We start from the raw sequence: 23,306 nt of genomic DNA on the forward strand, positions 1-23,306 counted from the left end.
GGTGTATATAGAGTAATTTAAGACTGCACAATTTACACTGTGAGAGGATGCAAATGATGAATTCATGAAAGAAAGGGATTTGACATTTTGGCAAAAGAAAAATTAAACTATTGATCATCAGGGGGAGAATTCACATAAGAAGGGTTATCCTGTACCAGCGGTTACTAAAGTGAGGATTAATGATTCCAGGGATGTTTATGGGCTTTAGGAGGGCATCTGCAAAATAATGAACATTTCAGTTTGACTGTTTATTCAGTAAAGTTATTTTTAGGGAAGCAAGCACTTTTGCAAGGTCACATCCCGGTTGCACAGGAAACCTTACTTACTGAACTGACCAGCTAGGCCTCTAAATTTGAATATAAACCTTAGATGTACTCACTTCACAATAGGGCTGCAAATTAAAAATGACTGTATTGTCAATAAACCTGCTGCTTATTAATTAATTTTTCTATAAAATGTCAGAAAATTGTGAAATACTCATTTGAATTTCCCGTAGCCTAAGGTGATGTCTTCAAGTTGCTTGTTTTGTTCAAACAACAGTCCAGAGCCCAAAAATATTCAGTTAAATATCGAATATGATAATGAACAGTGTAGGAATCCTTGCATTGGAGAATCTGAAGTCAGTGAATGTTTAGCATTTTTACTTGAAAAGAGACAATTAACTGACTATCAAAATAGCAGCAGATTCATTTTCTGTCCGTCGGCAATTTATCAACAACATTTTTCAGCTCAACTCTGCAATATTAATTTATAAGATGTATCTGTATTGATCTCCTGGAGGGAAATTCTGCAATACAGCAGCTCAAAAAACAAACCAGAAAGACACAAAAGAAGTATGTTAAGCTTTATTTATTCAGAAAATCTCATCGAGCTCAAGATCTCTTCTGCAAGAGTGACCTAAGAACAGCTTATCTATCTATCTATCTATATATCTATCTATATATCTATCAATCAAATAGATAGATAGATAGATAGATAGATAGATAGATAGATAGATAGATAGATAGATAGATAAATGAGATCACAATAAGACCGCTCATTCACATCACAATTATAAAATAATCATCAAACACACTCACAGACACACTAATTAAAATATTCTAAATTCACTAAATAATATATATCAGCTCAGTCCCTCAGAGGAGTAAGTGACTATCTTTAAGCTGTGTTGCAGCTCATTCCAGTTAGGTGCACAGTACTGGAAACCAGTCTTCCCCAGCTCAGAGTTTGTATGAGGGACTTTTTAAGAAAACCTCTTGTGTCTGTTGTCATGATTATTAGCGCTGAGCTCAACTGCGGATGTTAAATGTCTCATTAGGCATTATAAATGTAGACTTCTAGATGCCAGTGATGACTTTGATATGGCCTTTTCATATATAGGTGAAAAACACATACAAATAGCACATAAATCAAGTTTGACCTCGTGTACAGTATGTTACCATTGACCATGATGCATAAATGAATTGTCCAAAAACAAACAGTGCAGTTATTAATTATCAATTACTGAATTATGCAAATATGTAGGCTTCGTGTGGCCATGAACTATCTCTACTACCGCTGCACAGTCTGTGACTGAGCATCAATCAAACTGGGAACAGTGAACTGAGCCAAGCTGGAAATCCACCCATGCGGTGACGTCACGGGGCTCTGACAAGCTGGTGGTGCCGGAAGAAAAGATGGCGGATCATGAGGAGCAGCTATCCGACGAGGAAAAGGTAAGATGCCGATTTAATCACTAGATAAAGCCCAGCGGGGGACGTTAGCGCTCGAAATTCGAGTTGCATTTGAGTCCTTCTCGCCGTGCATCCCGGCGTCGACCGTGTTGTTGAAATGTGGAGAAAACCGAGGCCTCAGCACAGCCGCTGCTGCTTCTGCTCTTATTATTTTTAGCTCAACTTCCGCTCATTTGCGAATCTCAAACGGAGGCTCCTTGTACGGTCCTGACTCAAAATAGGAACCGTGTACATATTGTAAATGCACCTAAGCTTACCTCCCGCACGATTTTCGTTCATTGGACACGTCGGTTCTCCGCTGTGTGTTTGGTTGCTTGTGTTATGGAAGTTTTCGTACATCAAAGATCGCTAGCTAGTTAGTTTAGCATAGCCACAGCCTGCTAGCAGACAGCTACACTAACACGCCCTTTCGCTGTTTGACACCGCTTTTCTCCCTTTACACCGTAAAACTATCGGAAGTGGTGGAAAAGGGCTGATAATTTATTCCATATATAAAATATGATTTAGTCAGGCATATGACAGCGACTGTAGGCATACTAACTTACAAGCTAGCCAGCCAACCGCTGTACCTCTGTTACCGTGTTTCACGGTCAGTAAAAAGATGTGAGAACTATGTGCTCCAGTTGACATGATGCAAACGACCCCACATATAACGTTACAGTAACCAATTATAGTTTAAAACTGTAAACACAGGTGTTCTTTACCTTTTTAAAAAATCTATGGCTACAGCTGATACTAATATTTATTATATTAAAAAAAACAGTAAACGAAAACTATTATGCAAATAAGGTAGCGAAGCTCATTTTGTGAGCGGGGTTTACACACCCCTGCTAGTGTCTGGTAGCACTGCACTGTTCATTTTCTCATTTCCTTAAAAGAGCTTTCTCTCTCTATGAAGCACACACACACTGCTTGAGTCTGAGCTGTCTACACGAATCTGACTAGTACTTTATTTTAATATCCTGCTAAATGGGTTAATATTATTTTGCAAACTCATATTCATTACACTTTTTTAATCTCTGCTAAGCCTGGTTTACTCTTTGGTTAGGCTAAATTGATAATTGTTTGTTTCAGTCAGTTAATATGTAGAAATGCTAGGAATTTGCTGGTTACTAATTTACATACGGGAAGTTTTACATCATAAACTGAACTTTTTTTTCCCCCCACTACTGATCAGACTCTGTAAGCAATTTTTAGACAGTTCTGTGAGTTTTGGTTACTTGTGGCAGGCATTTAACATTGTTTTTTTTTGACATTTTGTGCATTAAATGATTCAACAATCAAATGAAAAAAACATGGTAAATTTATAAATAGTTAAAACAATCCGACATGACATTCTTAATGTTTTCATATGCATGGAGGTTTGTGTACATGTGTACCTAACACACTGTGATGTGTCTATCCTGAGCTCACAGACAAATTCCTACAAAGCTTGTTAATATCCCAGTAAACCATTATGGACATTCTTCATAATAAACGGGGCTGTGAACTCCTCAGTTACTTATCTGAAAGTTATGTAATCCACCATTCAGTGTCAGAACAAGGCCTGGTTTTATTCTGCTCTGCCCCACAGAAGTCTGAGTCAGAAGATTTTTGGAGTTTAGGCAGCTCGTTGACCCGTGGGTGTGACCGCGTCATCCTCATCAACACACAGGCATCAGCTGTTAGCTAAGCTTTTCATTACAGGGCTTCTTGGGCGTGTAAGGTGATTGTAGTCACTTTTTCATTTTGTGATGTTCACAAACTTCACCACAAGCGATGTTTCAGATATTTGATCATGACATGAAGCTACGGTAAAAGCTGGTAACAACTTAGGTAGGGATGTCCTGATCTGACCTCAAGTATTGGTTATTCTGAGCAAGAACCTAAACCCGATCCTCCTATCCTACGTCGGCTGTCACACAGGTGTCGGAGTAAACAGAAGTGTACTTTGGCATACCTGCGGCTAAAATATCTGCAGTGTGGAAATATTTAAAATTGGAAAACAAAAGCAGTCCAACAACCACTTCTAGAGTCTGCAACGCGAGCATTTTTAGCAAAGCGGTAGTAAAAGAGCTGCGTTCAATTTGATATGGCACCTAAAAAAATAAAAACACTCAACGGTATGCAGTGAGTCAACTCAAGTGAAAGGCTGCACCGAAGCAACAAACACCAGAGGATACTTTTAAAAGGAGAGAAATTTCCTTGAGACTGCAACAAGGTCAGAAAGATCACAGAGAGGGTAATTGAATTCGTCGCTTTTGGATGACCGACCCATCGGCGTGGTAGTGAATGCAGAGTTTCGCCGTTTTCTGGAGCTTTTGGAGCCACAGCCAACAAAAAAAACCTTAAGGAACAGCTTGGATGGAGGCAATTTTTTTCTTAATGCATTTGCAGAGGTATTTAAATTGTCAAGCATATACATAAGATTGATTTTAATCAGTGTAATGTACTTGAAATATGCTTTATGCAGCTGTATTATGTGGGAAAATACAAGTATTGGATTGGGACTCAGTAATAAGTGACTTGGATCTGTGGCAAAAAAAAAACTTGATGGGGAAACCCGCAAACTTAGGTGTGAGTGTTGTGGAGCTTTTTTGTCATCATTTAACCACACTGGTTTCCATGACAGTCTAGCCACTTTCACAGTTTGACCAGACAGTTTGACTTTGTAGAGCTGAAAAGAATGATGGTTGGCAACCTGCCAGCTGCCTCGGTAGAGAACCAAGCGCAGCCAATATCACGCAGTATTTAGCCCGGTGAAAGCCGTTCACTTCCTGCTCTGAATATGAACAGCGCGGGACCGAGCGGGTCACGTCACGCATCCGTCTCTGTCATGCTGTTTAAAAGCATGGCGTTTCCATGCAAACGCCGCAGTCGCGTTTTCATACTTGGAAGTCCGTCTCTCTGGTGCATTAGCTCAGAGCAGTCAAACCATCTGCTGCTGCGGGCCGTCGGTCCTGTTTTGTGCAGCTCTGTGAAAGATTGGAGGAAAGAGCATTTACATTAACACTCTGACAGCAGACAGTAGTTTCCAAAATTTCACTAGTGTACCAATCAATACTTGTCTTGAATTTATTTAAATCAGATAATGATGAACAGCTTCTAACATAAGGCCATAACATTAACAAACAGTACTGATACAGAGCCCTCTGATTTTTCTTTTCTTTTTTTTCTTGGTGACTGAGATGCACACTAATCTGGACATTTTACAGTTGAGAAATGAACTTGTCAGTCTTCTCTGGTGGACAAAAATGTAAACTCTGTTTCCAAATAACCTCAAACCTATTGTGACATTTCTTTACTGCGATTTCTCGTTACTTATCTGCCGACCTATACACTAATATGATGTATCTGTAGTCTGGCCCTTATCATTTAGCTGTATTCACTAGTTACTGTCATGATGTGTGTCTCTCCTCACTCCACTGACGGTACTTTCTCACATTGAATTGCTTTTGAGAGAATCCTCGCTCGGTATGATCCAACATTACTGTGATGACCCGTGATGTCTTAGAAAAGGTAACCAAGGCCGTCGCTTTTTGATAGCAACGCCACGTCTGTGTCAGATATAATAAATGGTTTCAGGTTTGTCTCTGTGAAATACGTCCTGAATGTGTCTCAGGGGACTGAGGGATTTCTTTTTTTGTTGCCGTTGTAGCTGTCTGTGCGTCACACTGCTGTTCCAAAAAAAGACACAAAAGCTGATTGGAAATTACTAAACAGTCTCTTCCATTTTTAAATTATTAAACAGCAAGAAGAGAGTCTCATCTCTGCCACAGATACAAAATACTGCACGGAGTCTTTTTTTTGAGTCATATGGGAACCAGCCTGCTAGCTTCCTGATTACAGCAAAGAAACCACACATAGGTATTACAGGAAACTGTCATTACTCAATCTGAGTGCCGTCGACTCGTCTTCATCTGTACTTGAACATCTGTGCATGAACCAGAACCAGAAACCAAGCAATTTGACTGTTTGATCTGTCAACTTGATTGTTTGTTATTGTATGAAAATACCTAAAATAATAGTGGGGCATCTGGTAAATTAATTGACAGAGTAGACACATTTATAAGCAAGTGGCAGCTGCCCACTTTGTTTCACTGTAGCTTACACTTTACATTATTATCTTTACACCAAAGGTTTCTTTTTTTGTTTTAACCAAATGTCTGTGAAGGAGCCTGCATGTCTGTGCCGAAGTTCCTGTTTCAGACTAGACCTCTATGTCTGCAAAAAGTGGTTTGGTAAAAATATATAATCTCAAGAGAAGGCGTATATTCACGAGGGCGTGAGATGGTATATTTATAGTCTTAGTTCTCCACAGACTTTATTGATGTGATGACGCTTAGATGCTTTTAATAACATACAATCTTTCTCATGTTAGTTGTGAATCGGTCGGCCATGAAATCATCACCGTAGTGTAAAAACAGACTCATAGAGGCTTACCATTTACTGTACTTTGTTTGCAAGCAATAACTTATATATATAATATGAAATGATGCCTGATGGGAGTTTGTTACAAGTTTGCCAGATTATTGAGCAAAGCTTGTAACGTCTTTATAGTCGATGTGGTATATTATATGAACCGTCAGGAGAACAGAGCACGTGCTGTTAGTGAGCAGAAATAAATGAGGAAGCTAAAAAAGACAAACAGATTCCACATAGAGACACGATACAGAGCGCTTCTTCTTCTTAGATTTGAGGAAATCTGACCAGCAGTGTCTGAAATAGTGTGTTGCGTACATCCGAAACTTCTCTTTATTTTCAGTCCTGTGAGCTAGACGTTGTTAGTGTACGTACAGTACGTGTGAGTGTGCAGGGCTCGACGCTGCAACCTCTTAGTTGCATTTTGTGACCAATGTCAAAAACAATGTGACTAAAATTTACAAGTTTATTTGTTGACTGGTGAATTAATTGATTGATTCATTGATTTTCATGTATTATCTCTCCATCGTTTTGCTCACCAGCACTGAAAGGGAGAAAGAATGAACTTGTATTGTGTGTGTATGTGTTTGTGTGATCTAGGTTGTTGGTAGGCATACAGGAAAAAACAAGCCACCAGAGAAAGAGAGTAAAGACGTATTCAATGAAGGATTTGAATGCATCCTGCATACATTTAAGAGCAGAGTTGGTTTGTTGTCCCTGCTAGAGGAGCCCTGACCACCTCAGCTATTCTGGCAGTTAGCATAACATGTCGGCTAACTTCCGTGTCAGAGAAGGTAAACTGAAACCTCCAATGCCTTTGTTCATGATCATGATGCTAATTAGTGAGAGCATATAGCTGACTATACCAGATTTAGTGGCTCGATTCTTACAGAGGCCAACCATGTGAAAAATGCATGTAGTCACATGGTACAGTAAGACATTATTGATGAAAGATTGCAGCAGATTCCATCTATAGAATACAATCCTTATTAATAATACTCTAAAACCAAACCAGAGCCACTGGAAACCCCCAACAGCCCTGTGTGTTTGCTTTAGCTCGGCTTGTGAACCGCTGTCTTAGACTTCGTTGAGTGCTGAAATTTAGTGGCATCTCCCTTTAACTGAAAGAATGCAAAGACAGAGGAGCGCTGTCTGTACGTGCCTGCAGCAGTGTCAGAAATCTGTAGATGAGGACAGAACTATGCAGGCTTTTCAGTCTGCAACACCCAGACTGTTCACTCCTCGTACCGTTTGCACCACAGCCGCTGATCTCCAGTCAGAAAACTCACCTTTTTCTCCAGAGGATAGTTTTGACAGCTGTTTTTTGTGCTACTAGAAGGTTGAGAAACTCTCTAGATCTGTTTTAAACCCCATTATGCCCCCTGCTTTTACCCAGGAGTTTCCTATAAAATGCTAACGATGATTGGTTAAGACCAGCGGCTTTTACAGCGTGCTGTCTGCATACTGGAGGTTGTAATGCAACCCCGAGATATTCCGTATATTGCACAGCTAGCTGCTTTGGGTAAAACGACACTACTTTCATCGGCACTGTGTAAGGATAAATCGTTGGGATGTACGCTGAAGGTGACAAACGAGCTCATCTAAAGTAGTCAAAGGCGATATCATTCAGGTTCAGTATTTATGCAGCAGAGCAAACCAGTAACTGCAAGGTCACAAGATTGATTGCTGCCTCAGTATGCAACATTTGATGCCCCAACATATGGATTGTTAACTGATTGTTCTATCAATCACGTTTTTTTTTTTTGGCTTTGGTAACTTGTGAAAGGCATTTTTATTGGATAGGATATTAAAATGTCTAAATTTAGCTACTAGTATTAAAAAAAGACACTGTGGCTGACACACACACACACACATCCACATTTACATAGTTTGCTTGGTTTCATTTTACATCCTCAGCTTATAACTGAAAGGGCAACAAAAAATCACAGAAGATTTTTGTTGCAGACACAGCAGCTTTACCTTTTTAACAGGAAAATAAAGGTGATAAAATAATTACCAAGCAACTTTTAAGCAAGTCGGAAGTCTTCACATTTTTTTTATTAATACTCAGATGAACTGAAATGGGTGGCTGCCTGGAAAGAAGGAAGGAAGGAAATCTTCAGATTTGCGTCTATATGCTTGGTAGTTAATGGGCTAAAGCTTTTAAAACTAGCAGTAAGCTCTGTGAACTTGTGGCTGGACATTAGAGCAGGTGTTAATGTGTCGGTCTGAGTGAATGTGAAGCAGGGCCTGCTATAAAACAGAGCACAGTGTCCCAGAAAGTCATTACTCTGTATAACATGGTGCCACAACTATTAATAACAAAGTCTTGATCTTTACTGTTAGGACCCCCCCACTCCCCCACCCCTCCCCCCATCAGTAAATCAACAATCTTATCTCCAACATCACACTTATTTGCCCTCTTCAATCTAATCTTCATCCAACCAGCCACCACCTCTTCATTTTGAACATTTCTAGTTACCCTGTGGCTGGTTGACAGTCTTCCTCCTCCTCCTCCTCCTCCTCATCTCTCTCTCTCTCTTTGCTGTCACACTGTGGACTTATTATTCATAAATTATTGCACCCATCACCCAACCTCCATTTTCACCAACATTAAATTGGTTTTCTTTTTAAACTAAGCCTTGTCTCTGGTGTAGCATTTCGAGGCTCTCTTTTCCCTTTTCTATGTAGGATGTTGAGATGGAGGCTCGCCAGGGAAGGGGATCAAACTCAGGGGGGCGGGGGGGGGGGGGGGTTGATGCAGCTTAAAACGCCTGCAGGCCACAATATCGCCTCACTTCTTGTTTCTTTTGTTTTGTTTTTAAAAAAAATATATTACCAGTGTTTTCGTGAATCTGGATCGGCATGATAAGGCGAATTTCGATGTCAGGATTAGTACGGTGCGGTTTCAGTTTCAGCCAGTGTCCTTCTGGGATTAAGAAAGGGTGTCGTGCGGGTGAGGTCGGCGTTCGTGGGATTGTGCGGTGGGAGCGGTGGTTGTTGGGTAACATGAGGAGGAATATACAGTGAATAAATTGAAAGAAAATGGAGACCAGCTGGTGTCCAAGTGAGCACAAAGACATGAGAATGCCACACTACAGGAGGTCCGTATGTCCCACATTCTTTGTCTGTGTGTCTGTCAGTATTATTATTCCAGCTCCTCGGTTGCCCGCATGCCGATTCCTTAACCTCTACCCTCCGAGAATCCATAGAAAGATAAGAGAATCGTCTATACGAGATGAAAAACCCTTATTTCAAGCAAAAATAAAGTTTTCAAACTAGAACTGGGTCAGCAGCATTTGAAAACGGAGTTTGAAAATGCTGGAGTAGTCTGGATGCCAGGTGTTAACGTAGCAAAAGTTATAGGTTTTAAAAAGAAAAGGTATTAGTGTGGATGCAGTCTATATGTTCATGTGTTACTACAGCCACACTAATAGGTTTTTTTGAGCCCAAAGTGACTGCATGTCTTCAAAATATCTTATTTTTTCTGACCAAGAGTGGAGAAAAACAATTACAACGGCAGTAAATCCTCACCTTTCAGAAGGTGGAATCAATGTTTTCTGTTCACCAAGATAAATAACTTAAAGGATTGTCAAAGTAACTGTCAGTTTTCTGTTGATTGACTAATCAATCAATTGTCTAACGTTGTCAGCACTAGTTTAACGGCTTACAGTGCATCCCAGGTATTAGATTATCGCTAAATTTCAATCAAACGTTCCCCAAAGGAAGTTTGTTTCATTCATTCCTTGACAGTCACTCACATCCAGTTAAAAACAACCTTTTAGCTCCACTGGTGGAGGTAGTAACGATTTGACAAAGTTATTGATTTTTATCTGGTGTGAAAGCCCAACCAGGTCCAGCTAAAGTCAATCAGAATTATCTCAGTACGACTACACAGCACGGTTTATCTGACAGGCTTCAAGCACCAAAGACTCTCGAGTTAGTTAATGAAATTCTCTGCAGAGACCCTTCGCCTCAGTCTGAGCTCGTCACGGAGCGCGGTCACAGTCGGCGCTCAAGGCTAAAAACTAGGTCTTGAAGCTCCAGAGTGTCCCAGCAGGCCGTGTCCCAGCGTAACAGACTGAAAATGAAAAGAACACTTAACCTTGAAGCTCAGCATTCAAAAGTGAAGCCCTGCTGTAATTACTTCTGTCTAGAAGTTGATGTTTCTGCTTCTGTTTGTTTGACAGTCGATAAAATGTCTAAAAAAAATCAAGTTTTATGTCAAAATTTAGTGAAAAGTGAGTGTATTTGTCTTAATGTCATTTTATCATTTATATATATATGTTCATATGTTGCCTTACTGTATAGTCAAAGAAGGATGTAGGCTCTTTTCCAGTTACTAAAGGGAAGAGGAAGTGTTTTAACTGGCTTTTAACAGTCAATGCCTGACTCATAATCTGCTAATGGAGTAGCTCTCTCCTCCTCCTCCTCCTCCTTCTCCTGTCAATGATTCATTTTGAACCACATCAAACTCCCTTTGGCTTCATCTCCTCTGCTCTCCATGCACCCTAAAACAAGTTAGGATGTTTTTTTTTTTGCTGTTGGATATGATTGTGACACCATCCGTGTCCATTCCTTTGTTGTGTTTACTGGTCTCTCCCTAGCTGTAGGCGCTACACAGTTAATCGGGCATATGATCAACATATCTAGATGTTGAGCATGTTTTAAACCAGTATTTTAAGCACTCAGACTTTAATTCTTATCACCATCTGAAGTGTCATTACAGTGGCCTGCTCAGGTTTTCTGACCTGCTTGTTTTAGGTGAATTCGAAACCAAATTTTCATATTTGACTGTATTTGTCTTTCTATGCGTGTTATCCCTCTAATGGACCAGCAGCCTGTCCATGGTGAAGCCCATCTCTTGCTAAATACATGCTGGGATAATAATCTCCAGCCCCTCTACAGCCCTAAAGAGGATAAACAGATTTGAAAATGGATGTATAGATACCATTACAGTATTGCATTACTTTGAAACTGCAAGTCAAGACACAGAAAAACATTAAAAAGCATCATGTAATGTTATATCGGGCTATGAAACTGTACATCTGTATTCTAACAGTAATTATAATAGTCCAGCTGAACTCTTATTAATATACTTTATTGAAACCAGACCTGAGCATAGAGTTCAAATCGGTGTCAGATATTTGAACTACTTGAGATGCACATAGTTTATTTTGTCATTCACACAGCCTCCTAAATGTTCATGTAAAATCAAATTAATGTAGCAGTTGTACCAGATAAATTTGTGAAACAATCCATGTCCACACTACAATGTAGATCAATCTGATACTGGAGACATTTTTATGTCCACATTAGCATATTTAGATTTTTTGTATCAAAATAGAAAAATTACATTTATTCCTTATCACAGTGGCTGATTTTTTTTTTTCAGTAATTTCATTTATAAAATGTCAAAAAGAGTTGAAAACGTCCATCGCAATTTCCCACAGTCCAAAATCTAAAAGGATTCAATTTAAAACAGAGAAAAAAAACAGAGGAAATTAATATTATGTTTTCAAATGTATCTGTGATATGAACCTCAGCAGATGACACACTTTAATATAACAACATTAGTCATCTCAGGTTTGACGGCAGAGAAACAGTCGACCAAACAGAACTCTGCAGACAAGGATTATGAATGAGGATGTCAACTTCCTGCATAGCTGGCTAGCTATTCAGCTGCATTTTTATAAAAATGGCAACAAGTGCAAATGTACGTGGACTTTGAACAAGTGTACAAATAATTTTAAGACAGAAATACAGAAACAACAGCTTTTAAATCCACATATTTCTTTGATCAGTGTGAAGAACGTAGTTAACAATTACTACCGCAGACTCTGATGTTAGCGAGACAGACGTGTTACCCGTTACTAACAGAACGAAATACGCCCCCATCCACCTCTCAACAACAAAACCTATGAACACAACGTGAGGCTAAATCAATGAAGTGAAACAAAATAGTAATTCAGTGTAATTATGAGGCTTCATCGGGGCCTGTTCCACCTTTTTACATCAGTCTATGGTCTAGATTGAAGAAGTTTCTGGTTTTGAATCAGCACAGTCATCCAGGTAACTCATCATTTATCTTGGTTCAGGCCCCTGGAGTGTCTGGAAGATGCTCTCTGTACGTGGAAAGTCTGTTTACCCTGCAGCAGCCCAGTGTAATGAGGGAGACCCAATGCAAATTACTCTTCCCACAGGGATTTCACATCACAAACACAATTTTCCACAAGCTGATTAACAAAGTGTGTGTATGTGCCGTGTGCTCACACGACACACACACACACACACCTCCATTGTGTTATGAATTTTAGAGAGTCCAATATAAGTGGGTCATGATGATCTCATGACAGCGGATTAGACTAATGCTGATAAACTTTGATCTCAACATCACACAGACACACATGTACCTCCCCGAGTGCCTTCCTTTCTCTCTCAGCATTGCTCATTAGCAAAAAATCAATCTGCAGCTCTGCGCGAGTGCCAGAGCACTTGTATACACACACTGCTAATAAGGGCCCACGGGACACACACACACACACACACACACACACACACACACATATGAACACCTTTCCCTGATATGCCAGCTTGTGAGACCAGGGGAAACCTGGCTGAGCCCACCAGTGATAGAGAGAGGTAGGAAGATACAGAGGTAGGGCGAGAGAGAGAGCGCGTACTAGGAGTCCTCAGCACATTTTTATGTCCTTATATGGTCGTGAACTATGCGGGGGAGGGAGGGGCTGTCGTCTCGCTGTCAGTTTGACATGTGACCTGGAAACAGGAAGTGTTGTGGTACAGCGAGCAGAAGAGAAGTGAGGAAGGGGAAAAATGACTGCTCAGATGTGCCGTGCTAGACCGAGAGAGAGAGAGAGAGAGAGAGAGAGAGAGAGAGAGAGACTCTGACGGCCTCACCCCACCCTCCACACCAGTGACACAGTAACATTACACCCTCTGTTGGCCACACTGCATATACTGTATGTATATCCAGTGTTTACATAGAGTTGATGTACTCAGAGTGACTGCAGGTCAAACTTAAAAAGGAGGCCAAACTTAAATTTTCATAGCAAAAAAGGCTGTTGAGACACATTTTCCAGGCCAACTGTGGAAACTGCTTGTTCCAAATTGTCAATAAAAAGGGAAACAAACTTATAAAAATACATAATTAAAAAAAAATGTATATGCTGGAGAGATTTTGGACAGTATATGATGTCACTTCCTGATGTTGTGATGCTAGATTTAAGTGTGACCTGCAACCTCCAGGCTTGACATTGTACCTTGTTTCCGGTTGCAGGTACGCATAGCAGCTAACTTCGTCATCCACGCCCCACCAGGAGAGTTCAACGAAGTTTTCAATGGTGAGTCCTCTCTGTTTATTTTCCTCTATATAATGTTATGCTATGATGTTATTGCTTAGAATATAATGTATGATTTTGCGAGGCACTGATTCATTACAGCGTATGAAAAGTATTTAGGAAGCTGTTAGTAATGCCCTGTGATTAGAAAAACAGCCTTTTGTCTGGAGCCAGTAGACTTTTTAAAAGTTAATTAATGGCACTTATATGACTGTACTATTTGTACCAGATTATTAGTATGCACTTGAACACAGCCCGCTCTGGATATCTTATGTTTTATCACTTACAGAGTGTTACATATGGGAAAGAAGACAGGATTTTAATACTTAGGATTCAGAATAAGGTTTCTGCAAATATATATAGTCCTGGCTGACATTTTTGGTAATTTGGTATATGAATGTAGAGTTTGCCAACTATCAGATCTGTTCAGAGATTCAGAGGCATTGCCATCACCTCCTTCCTCTTCAGGAAGAGTTTGACATGGAAAGCTTGTCATTTATGACCCAAAATACTATCCTGTTCTGCCTCACACTAGTGCAATTCAATGGAGGAATAGACAAGAGTAACACTTGTGCTTTCCTGTTATGATGTGTCAAAATGTCCCGTTTTGAAATGACTCACCTTTGACAGATGAACCAAGAATTTCTTTTGGTTACTGTGGGCGTATTGAAGTAGTGTTACTGACTGCTGCAGTTTTTAACCCACATGCGGTTGCAGGGTGACATTGATTCAGACTTATTCCCATTTCTGCCATGTGGTAATGACATTTTTTAACCTCCTTTTTAAAAGTAACGTTCTTTGATAACGCCACTGGGTGGAGCCAAAGTGGAAGTTGCTTAAAGTGGCTTAAAGAACATCTTAACTTTGCATGTTAGTTATTTTTTATTGCTGTGAAACAAAGCAAATAGTCTCCCCCAAAAAAGTGTTTTTTGCAGCGGCTAAACAGGAGCTGAAACGGAAAACATTCCTGTTTATGTGTCACACATCAGTTGTTACAGCTGTCGCCATGAAGAAAGAAAAACGACACTGTGATGTTTTGGTCAAATTGTAGCTCACCCTGCAGCTCCGGCGTTGACACCACGCTGTCAAAGTAGCGCCCCTCGAGAGAGAGAAAGCGTGTGTATGTGTTTTGGCATCGTTTTGGCCCCGTCCCGCTTCGATAAATGTCGTCACCTCAGAGGAGCACCGAGGGGGCTGTCTGTCTGCCTCTTATCACAGTCTGACAGCCACACACAAATACACCAACACTTAAACACAGTCCCCTATTGCCACTTTGTCCCCTTTCATCTCAGTGTGATTTTTACAGCCTTTTCCACTGAGCTAATACACCATGTCTGCTTCAGTCCCCCCCCCCCCCGGCATAAATGCTGCAAAGACTTGACTGCAGGCAGCTTTGTTTTTGTGTGTGTGTGTGTGTGTGTGTGTGTGTGTGTGTGTGTGTGTGTGTGTGTGTCATGCGGCTAATCTGCTCTACCTGTCTCCTCTCCTCCTTCCTCTGCTCTCCTCTCTCCTCAATAATAATCTCACAATTTTCCTCCTCAGATGTGCGATTGCTGCTCAACAATGACAATCTTCTCAGGGAAGGTGCAGCGCAGTAAGTCCTCCCCTCTTGTGCTCTTTCCTGGTCATGAAAATTCGCTTTTAAATTTGAGAAAAAGTACTGAAACATGGGTCACAAACAGACACACCGTCACTCTGCAAATTGTATTTTATACTGTTTAGTTAGTAGGGAAATATTACTTCACTAAACGTAGCTTGATGTCATTTGTACTTCATGTTTGTGGCAGATTTGCATCAGATTAAAATGAGTAAGAATGAATCTTCCTTTATGACTGAATATGACTTAAATGAAAGGTTCATATTTTATCAAGCCTGTCTGAAAACAATACTCACATGCCCATATGTACATTGAAAGACTTAATTGTTGCTATAATTGTCCCTCCTCTCCATACTGGCCATGCAGAAATCCCTTTAACATGATTCCAATGAACGAGATGGAGATCAAAATCACAGTCATCTTTCTGTGCAAAAATGCTTGAGTAATAAACAATAAAGTATGTAAAAAGTAACTATTCTCTCTCTTCTTGCAGTGCATTTGCACAGTACAACTTGGACCAGTTTACCCCGGTGAAAATCGATGGCTATGAAGAACAGGTGAGTTAAAGCTTTGTCCACACTGTCCGTCTCGTCCAGAGCACGTTGTTCTCTGATTCATATCTAAAGAGAATCCGTCGCTGCCGCACCATATGTATAACTTTGCAAACTGCAAAACTATTCATGTTCCACGAATAGTTTTGACATTGCAGTGCAGTAAAATAATTTTTTTAAATTATTCAAAATAGATAATTTCATTCATGATTGAATTATGCTGTAGCTGATGCTGATTCCATAAAAGAAAAGTATTTCTGAAGCTGAGAAAAACACGAGTTCAGTTCATAAACTATATGAGTTTAACTGTTGGGTGTTTAACCAGCGTTTCATTAGAGGAGAGGACAACTTATAGTGTTTTCTTTAAACTAATTCGGCGCTACCACGACAAAATGAACCAGCAGTAAAGCTCATGACATATATATACATGTCGTGGTGTTGGTGCACTGGAGTGCTTTATATTGAAAAGTGTTCCTAATATTTTGCCCCCCTCATGTATGTTAATGGAGTGGACAAAATATTAGGAACACCATTCAGTATAATGCACTCCAGTACACCAACACCACCCACCATGACCTGAATAATAAACATAAAGTAGAATTATCACTTTTCTGACAATGTCAACAATAACTGAAAATGAATAAGTTTCATAAAAGTGGAATTAATGGCAGAGCTGAGAGAGAGAGTGTACTAATGAAGTAGCTAGTGAGTGTATATATATAGCATATTTTATATAACAGCATAACATAATAAATGCAGTTGGAACAATGGAAATAAAAGCCAATAAGTGATAACTAGCATCATAAAGAGGCAGGAGTGCAGGGAAAAACAACAAGCTCTTTCAGTTTTTTTTATTATAATTACACTAATATTATGGTATCATGGGTATTAAAATAGAGAGAGAGAGAGGGGGATTAGATGAAAGGATCAAACAAGTCCCTTTTGCGTCCTCGGGAAACTACAGTAGATCACAAACACATCTTTTATTTTAGTGTCATTGTGCTCACCGCCTGTGAGTTCCTGTGAAGGTTTAACGAGTCGTCGAATGAACGAGGCTGTGTGTTAGTGTTAGTAATGATTGCAATGTCTTATGTAAAGATGTCATCATGTCCCCGAGTTCCCACATCACGGGTTGATATTCCCCTGTCTGATACCCAGCAGGCTACGCTGAGTGTCGAGGTGGAAGACAGATGATGGAAAGTTCAGGCTGACGTCTGTGTTTCTGTCTTCCTTTGTCCTATTTCCCAATTTCCTCTCTATTTATTGCTCTTCTTTCTCTTGTTGCATTATTTTATTTAATCTTGATTCTCTCTTCTTTTCCACAAAATCCCTTGTCTGTGTTTGTTTTCTTACTTTTCTGTGTTGTTTTTGTTATCTATTCATTCCTTCTTTCCATTCCTATTATCTCCTGATACTTCCTGCTCTTCACTCATTCTTCTTCACGCCACTTCTATCTCTGCTTTCTTCTTCTTTTCCTCCTCTTTCTCCTGCCATCTCTCTCTCTCTCTTTCCCTCACAGGTCTTAATCACAGAGCATGGTGACCTTGGGAACGGCCGGGTCCTGGACCCCAAGAACAAGATCTCGTTCAAGTTTGACCACCTGAGGAAGGAGGCCAGCGACCCCCGGCCCCATGACGTCGACGGCTCCCTGGAGGGCTGGAGGAGCGCTGTGGACTCGGCCGTCAGGGCCTACGTTAAGGAGCATTACCCCAACGGAGTCTGCACCGTACGTCCCAACAACAGTTCACTCCATAACAATCTTTAACAATGGATGAATGTGATCTGACTGTTAAAGTTGTTTTTTTTTAAAGGTGTACAATTACACAAACAGCAAGTGTTTTGTAGCTTAAGCAAAGACATTGTGAAATGCTGAAAAGCAGGGCTATGCTTTGCTTTTATATAAAAAGGTTGTTTAATTGCAAAAATAAGAAGTTTGCTTTCACCAATTTAAAATAGAAATGAGCCGTCATTCTATGTGCATCAAAGCTACAGCCTGGTTTTCACGTCTAGAATAATAGCCTTGAACGATGATGGTAGCGCGGTAAGTATCAAGCTGTCTTTTCGCTGTCGGACCCTCGTTAAGCGAGCTCCTATGTGACCGAGCATCCACCACCGGTTGTGTTTCTTTCAGCAAGATAATGAACACCCTCCAGCCCAGAGTGCTGTTCTGTAGTAGACCCTGACCTGATTCTGCTGTAGAGGATTTTTATAAACCATCACAAAACATTCCCAGGACGTGATGAGTTTATATGTGAGATTGTTATCTACTTCTTTCTTTCGTTTTTGACTGACACCTCAGTTTACCAGTGTTCATTATCTCCATGTATTCCTCTAATGTGGATAACAAGAACAAGTCATTCTTGTTATCCGGTAAAAGAAGTTGTAGTCGGACAGTGTTTAGAAATGCTTGCAGTTTCCTCCATAAAGCTTCTGTTGTGCTACTAATTTATTAATGCAAAGTGAAGAGCACAGTTCTGTTGCAGACACACAAAAGAATACTGTGGACGTGTCGTGCGGTTTGCCAAATCGCCTCTGAACACGTTCCTATGTATTACTGTCTCGGTCGGATTTAAGGTCAGCGTGAGAATAATTTCGTGTAGCTGTTAACCACAAACCACTGTCTCATTCAATTGTTGCACATGCACAGCAGTAAATTACTTAGTTATAAAGTTGTCATTAACTAACACCCTGTTGTTGCTTCTCTCTCTCTTTTTTTTTTTTTTTTTTAGATTTACGGGAAAACCATCGACGGACATCAAACCATCATTGTGTGCATTGAGTGCCATCAGTTTCAACCAAAAAACTTCTGGTATGTTTCAGTCAGTGTGGGATTTTTGACATCTGATATATAATTTTTTTGTTGTTGTTGTTGAAGGGAAACACATTAGACACTCAAAGCTGTTTTGTTGATTCCAAACAAGCCTTTCCTGTTTTTAGCATGGAGTTAAGATGACAAGCGAGAGTGTCATCTTTACTTAAAAGGAAGGTTTTTTCTTCTCTTTCAGAAAAGAACAACAGGGCTTGTAGAATTCCCAGCGACGGTTTCTAAATCAAACTTCATTTTAAAAAGATATTGATACACTGAACAAGCTTAAAGCCTCAAATGCTGGTTTATTTGTACGAGACGCTTCAAAGGCATTACATTAATTGGCACTTAACTCCGAAAGCGTCGGGCTGTTGGTCCTCATAAGCATCGCTGAGCTGTTTCTGATCGGGTTTATCTAATTGGATAAGAACCAATCCTCTTTGCTGCTGGGTTTTTAACTGGGCTTATAGGTTGTTGGGTATAATGATCCCACAGCTCCAGTATGTGACTGCCACCCACAGGAACCCATAGGGCAAAATTATGAACATGAAATTGACATCATATATATTCTCTCATCTCCAGTTTTTTTTTTTTTTATCCAAGCTGAATAATGTATAAATAAAAAGGACTTGGATTCAGCTATTGTAATTATGAGAGTAGACTTGGGGGCAGACAGTTGTATAATCATAAGGAAAATAGATTTTCATGAAACGTCTCTTCACCTCCGTCACCTTATTGCTTTAAAATAGTACACTGACGTTCTTGGAAATATGACTAACTGGCAACTTTCAGCTTATTTTAGAGAAGGATTGTCACAAGAACTTGTTTTGATTGCTAAAAAGTCTGTATGATGATGAGTATGCAGGCATTTAAATATTTGCAAATACAATTATTAGTTATTTTAATTATTACAACATCTTAACTGCTGTGACCTAAGGTCATTCAAACAAGGAACAACTTAACTCTGTGTCGATCTCCAGATAACATCTCGTGTTAGCTGACAGAAGCGTGGTGAATATTTCTATTTCCTGAAGCCGACACGAGGCTTTTAAGTTCAGTCTAATATCAACGAGGACGTGACTTGAAAGCGACGCTGAGTTTTTATTTTTGCCGACTTCCCCTAATTTTGCGTGACATGGTCATAAGAGATGTAATGAGCTATTAAAGTCTGGTTTTCATCCTCTTCCTCCTCTCTGCGCAGGAATGGACGCTGGAGGTCAGAATGGAAATTTACAATCTCTCCCTCCACCACTCAAGTGGCAGGAATCATGAAAATCCAGGTATTTTCTTTTCAATCTTTCACTTTTTTGAAGAGACAAGCGAGTTTGAAAGGATGTTTTCATAGAATGCTTTGGGGTTTCTTTGCATGCACAGTTTTTATTATAATTTATATCATTTAGTCTGAACAGAATTAACTGAGTTTAAAACATTTTCATCTCTCCAGGTTCATTACTATGAGGATGGCAACGTTCAGCTGGTGAGCCACAAAGAGGTCCAGGAGTCCATGTCAATTTCTGTGAGTATTAACTGAACAGATTTTATGTTCACGCAGACATTTGATGAAGATGTGGACCTCAAATATAAGCTACAAGAGTTAGCAAATACCACTCTAGTCATCTCAGATGCAGCTTATAACATCTTATATGTTGAACATTGTTTTATTTATTTATGATGATTGTACCACTATAACCAAATCTGCTCTAAAACCTCCTGAAAATGTTTTCCTCCTGCTGAGAACTCCCCACTTTGCAGTGTTGTGGTGTTTGTGTATCCTGTGAAGCACAACTTCTCAGTCTTTTGTTTATGTCACTTATTTCCTTAAAATAAATTCTCTCTTATCTTCTCGTCTTTCTTTCAGAACGAGGCTTCAACTGCAAAGGAGTTTGTTAAGATCATGGAGGCTGCAGAGAACGACTATCAAGTATGTCATGATCAGAAGAGCATATTCTGCTGATTATAGACTTTGTTTGTTTCTTGGGAACTGAACTATCATCTTAGGTTGTGGTTTTTTTTAACCCGTGTATACAGGAAGAGAACTGAGAAAAAACAAAAACACTGTTTACAGTCAGCGTTCCTACACTTGTTAGGACATTCAATTCAATAAACTTTCATTATGTTTAGGGGGGGGGGGGGGGGGTAAGATATGCAAGAGGCTAAAAATGAGACATCACAAAGATCTCGTGTTACTCTTGTAGGAATCAATGATGGCATCCTTTACTTTTGCACTGCAGCACAGAATTTTCCTCAGAAAGTCTTATGCTTGTACAGATAGTGAGCTGAGTCATACTGATAAATGCGGACGTTGTATTTTAATAGAGAAATCTGCTCTTGCAAGGAAATTCATTCATTTAAAAGGAATTATGAAGGCCGCCTTTGACCGTACAAAGCTCGGGGGAAACACCGTCGTACATAAATAGTCATATTTTTCAATCTGGGCTATTAGTGAGAATTTATGGATATTTGCAGCCTCTTAAAAGTTTTGTTGTCATCCAATACAAGTTTTAAACATCTGAAAAACAAGAAAAAACACCTTTCAAAACCTGGAAGTGACTTTTAAGTAAATTAACTTTCAATATATTCTCATCTCCTCTCCTCTCGTTATTCCTTCCAGACGGCCATCAACGAGAATTACCAGACCATGTCGGACACTACCTTCAAAGCCTTACGCCGCCAGCTTCCTGTGACACGCACCAAGATCGATTGGAACAAGATCCTGAGCTACAAGATCGGCAAGGAGATGCAGAACGCTTAAAAACAACGGAGAAACATAAGACACCCCCCTCCCCAACCCCAACCCCCTCCCCCACCCCTCCCAAACAACGTTGCATGACTGGATAGTTGTATCGTCTTTGTACAAAAATTAGAGAAACGGGGGACAATGAAAGGTTTGGTCTCACAGCAAGATGTCAAATTTACACATTGGATGTCTACTTTTGTTGATGTTATTTTGTTTTTATACAGACACCGTTAACTCTTCTGTATATCGAATATATGGTGATAACGATAATCGTATTTGGGGAAAAAAATGTAACTCCGAGGAAATATTACAAGACATAGGAAAAGAGGGGCGGACACCTGTATGCAAAAACACCCTTATTAGAATACAGTATCACGTGTGCAATATTTATTGTGTCAGTGTGAGACCACGCCTTTTGTTTGACCTGCTGAAAAAAACGGTTGAGTTTGCAATGATGGTGAAACAAATCATTCTTGGGAGAAAAACCTGTCTGCATTTACAAAAAGAGCTCAGATGTTTAGTCTGAAAGAAAAAGACTCCCTTCACTTTACGATTTACGACCCATACGTTCAACAACAACAACAAAAAAAAAAAAAACAAGATCTTTGTGTTCATTGACTGGTATCTTTGGCACAAGCAGTCACCACTGTCAGCCACTCAAATGTTCTTGTCCCCTTATTTTGGTACTTGCCCCCCTCACCGTTCTGTCCCCGTATGTGAGATCTCAAGCTCGCAACGCTCTCCTTGGCTAAATTTTGCCTTTTTTGACTTGACATCGTCCGAACTCTCACTCAGCGCAGGGAGTTCAGCGACCACTTTAACAAGCTTAATTAACAAGTCATCAATCGCTAAGTAATGTGCATAATGTCCAATTTACAATAAAATCGAAACGTATCACTTTCTCCTCCAGTGCTTATTTTTATTAAAAAAAAAACAGAACCTGACTGTATTATATAACAAGGCACATTGTAATATATAACTGTATGAAACATCCTGTCTGTCAGTTTGGTGATTTATTTCCATGAGATTAATTGTAATTCAGTCACAATTATGTTGCATTAAATAACAAATTTTCTATTCACTGAGTCACTCATACTTTCTGATACCATTTATAGTGATGTAGAGATGGAGAAATTATAATCAAACTCAAGGTTTAATATTGAAAAGCTCATATAAGTTTGGGTTTTGTTTGAGGTCCTAAACTTTTTACATCTGCATCACACAACAAGCATTATTTCTAAGAGTTTTATTGTAAGGACCAACATCATTAAAGATTAATTTGTTAGATATGACTGTACAATATCACAACTGTCCTTACATGTTATATAGTCCATTGTTGTAACATCAACAATGAAATTATAATGTTGCCTAGATGTTGGAGACTCTGAAGACACTTTGAGTCTGATGCAATATAATAATAAATGTGTCATAATATCAGTTGTCAAAAACGTCTCCTGAACCTGGATTTGCATCATAATTAGCAAGTTGCACACATTAAAATTGAGAATGGCAAAGATGAGAAATTGTGACAAATGAGACTGTGTGGTTTTAAGTATTCATACAAATTTAGTTGTTAGGTGTGTTGAGTCAAAGGATAATGAGAACACTGGGCGCTGGAACTGCAGGTTTGAGGTTTGAATAAAGATTAGGTCATTTAAGGCAGCATAAATGCATTGCTTGTAAAATAAATGATGCATTTGTTTTTGTATCATAAATTCAACCAATTAAATAATATGTACTGTTTCCATTTGACACACATTACTATAGCTCAGATTTGAGTTTAAAAAAGCGACTCTTGATGTGATTGAGAACTAGTGAGATCAAAGTGTTGGTATCATTAATTTGTTGTCTATAAAGTCTTATAATATTAAACAGAAGATGTTGATAATAGTGGCATGACATGTCAGGGAATTTTTTTTAATACAAAATATTCCCCAAAGCCTTCTTTATCTGCAATATCAAACATTTTATTTTTAATTTATTTACATACAATAACAAACCTATTTTATTTTCTGATGCAATATCATCTAATCCAAGGGAAATATCTTACAATACAATACAAACAACTTTATTAATCCCACTAGGGGCAATTAGTTTGGAGCAGCCTGTTGTACACACAACAC

At 39.4% G+C, this 23,306-nt stretch overlaps 1 protein-coding gene across 1 annotated transcript; it reads left to right on the top strand.

Annotated features, from left to right (window-relative positions):
* Nucleotides 1-1,596: 1,596 nt before the first annotated feature.
* On the top strand, nucleotides 1,597-22,260 carry LOC137183515 (F-actin-capping protein subunit alpha-2). Its single transcript, XM_067590648.1, has 10 exons — nucleotides 1,597-1,715; nucleotides 13,432-13,495; nucleotides 15,035-15,086; nucleotides 15,583-15,646; nucleotides 17,160-17,366; nucleotides 18,370-18,449; nucleotides 19,648-19,726; nucleotides 19,891-19,962; nucleotides 20,305-20,367; nucleotides 21,058-22,260. The coding sequence occupies exons 1-10, from the start codon at nucleotides 1,677-1,679 to the stop codon at nucleotides 21,196-21,198; spliced, it is 861 nt and encodes a 286-aa protein (XP_067446749.1). The 5' UTR covers nucleotides 1,597-1,676; the 3' UTR covers nucleotides 21,199-22,260.
* Nucleotides 22,261-23,306: the final 1,046 nt, after the last annotated feature.

The sequence above is a fragment of the Thunnus thynnus genome, chromosome 5, assembly GCF_963924715.1.
Source record: "Thunnus thynnus chromosome 5, fThuThy2.1, whole genome shotgun sequence".
In the NCBI taxonomy this organism is placed as follows: domain Eukaryota; kingdom Metazoa; phylum Chordata; class Actinopteri; order Scombriformes; family Scombridae; genus Thunnus; species Thunnus thynnus.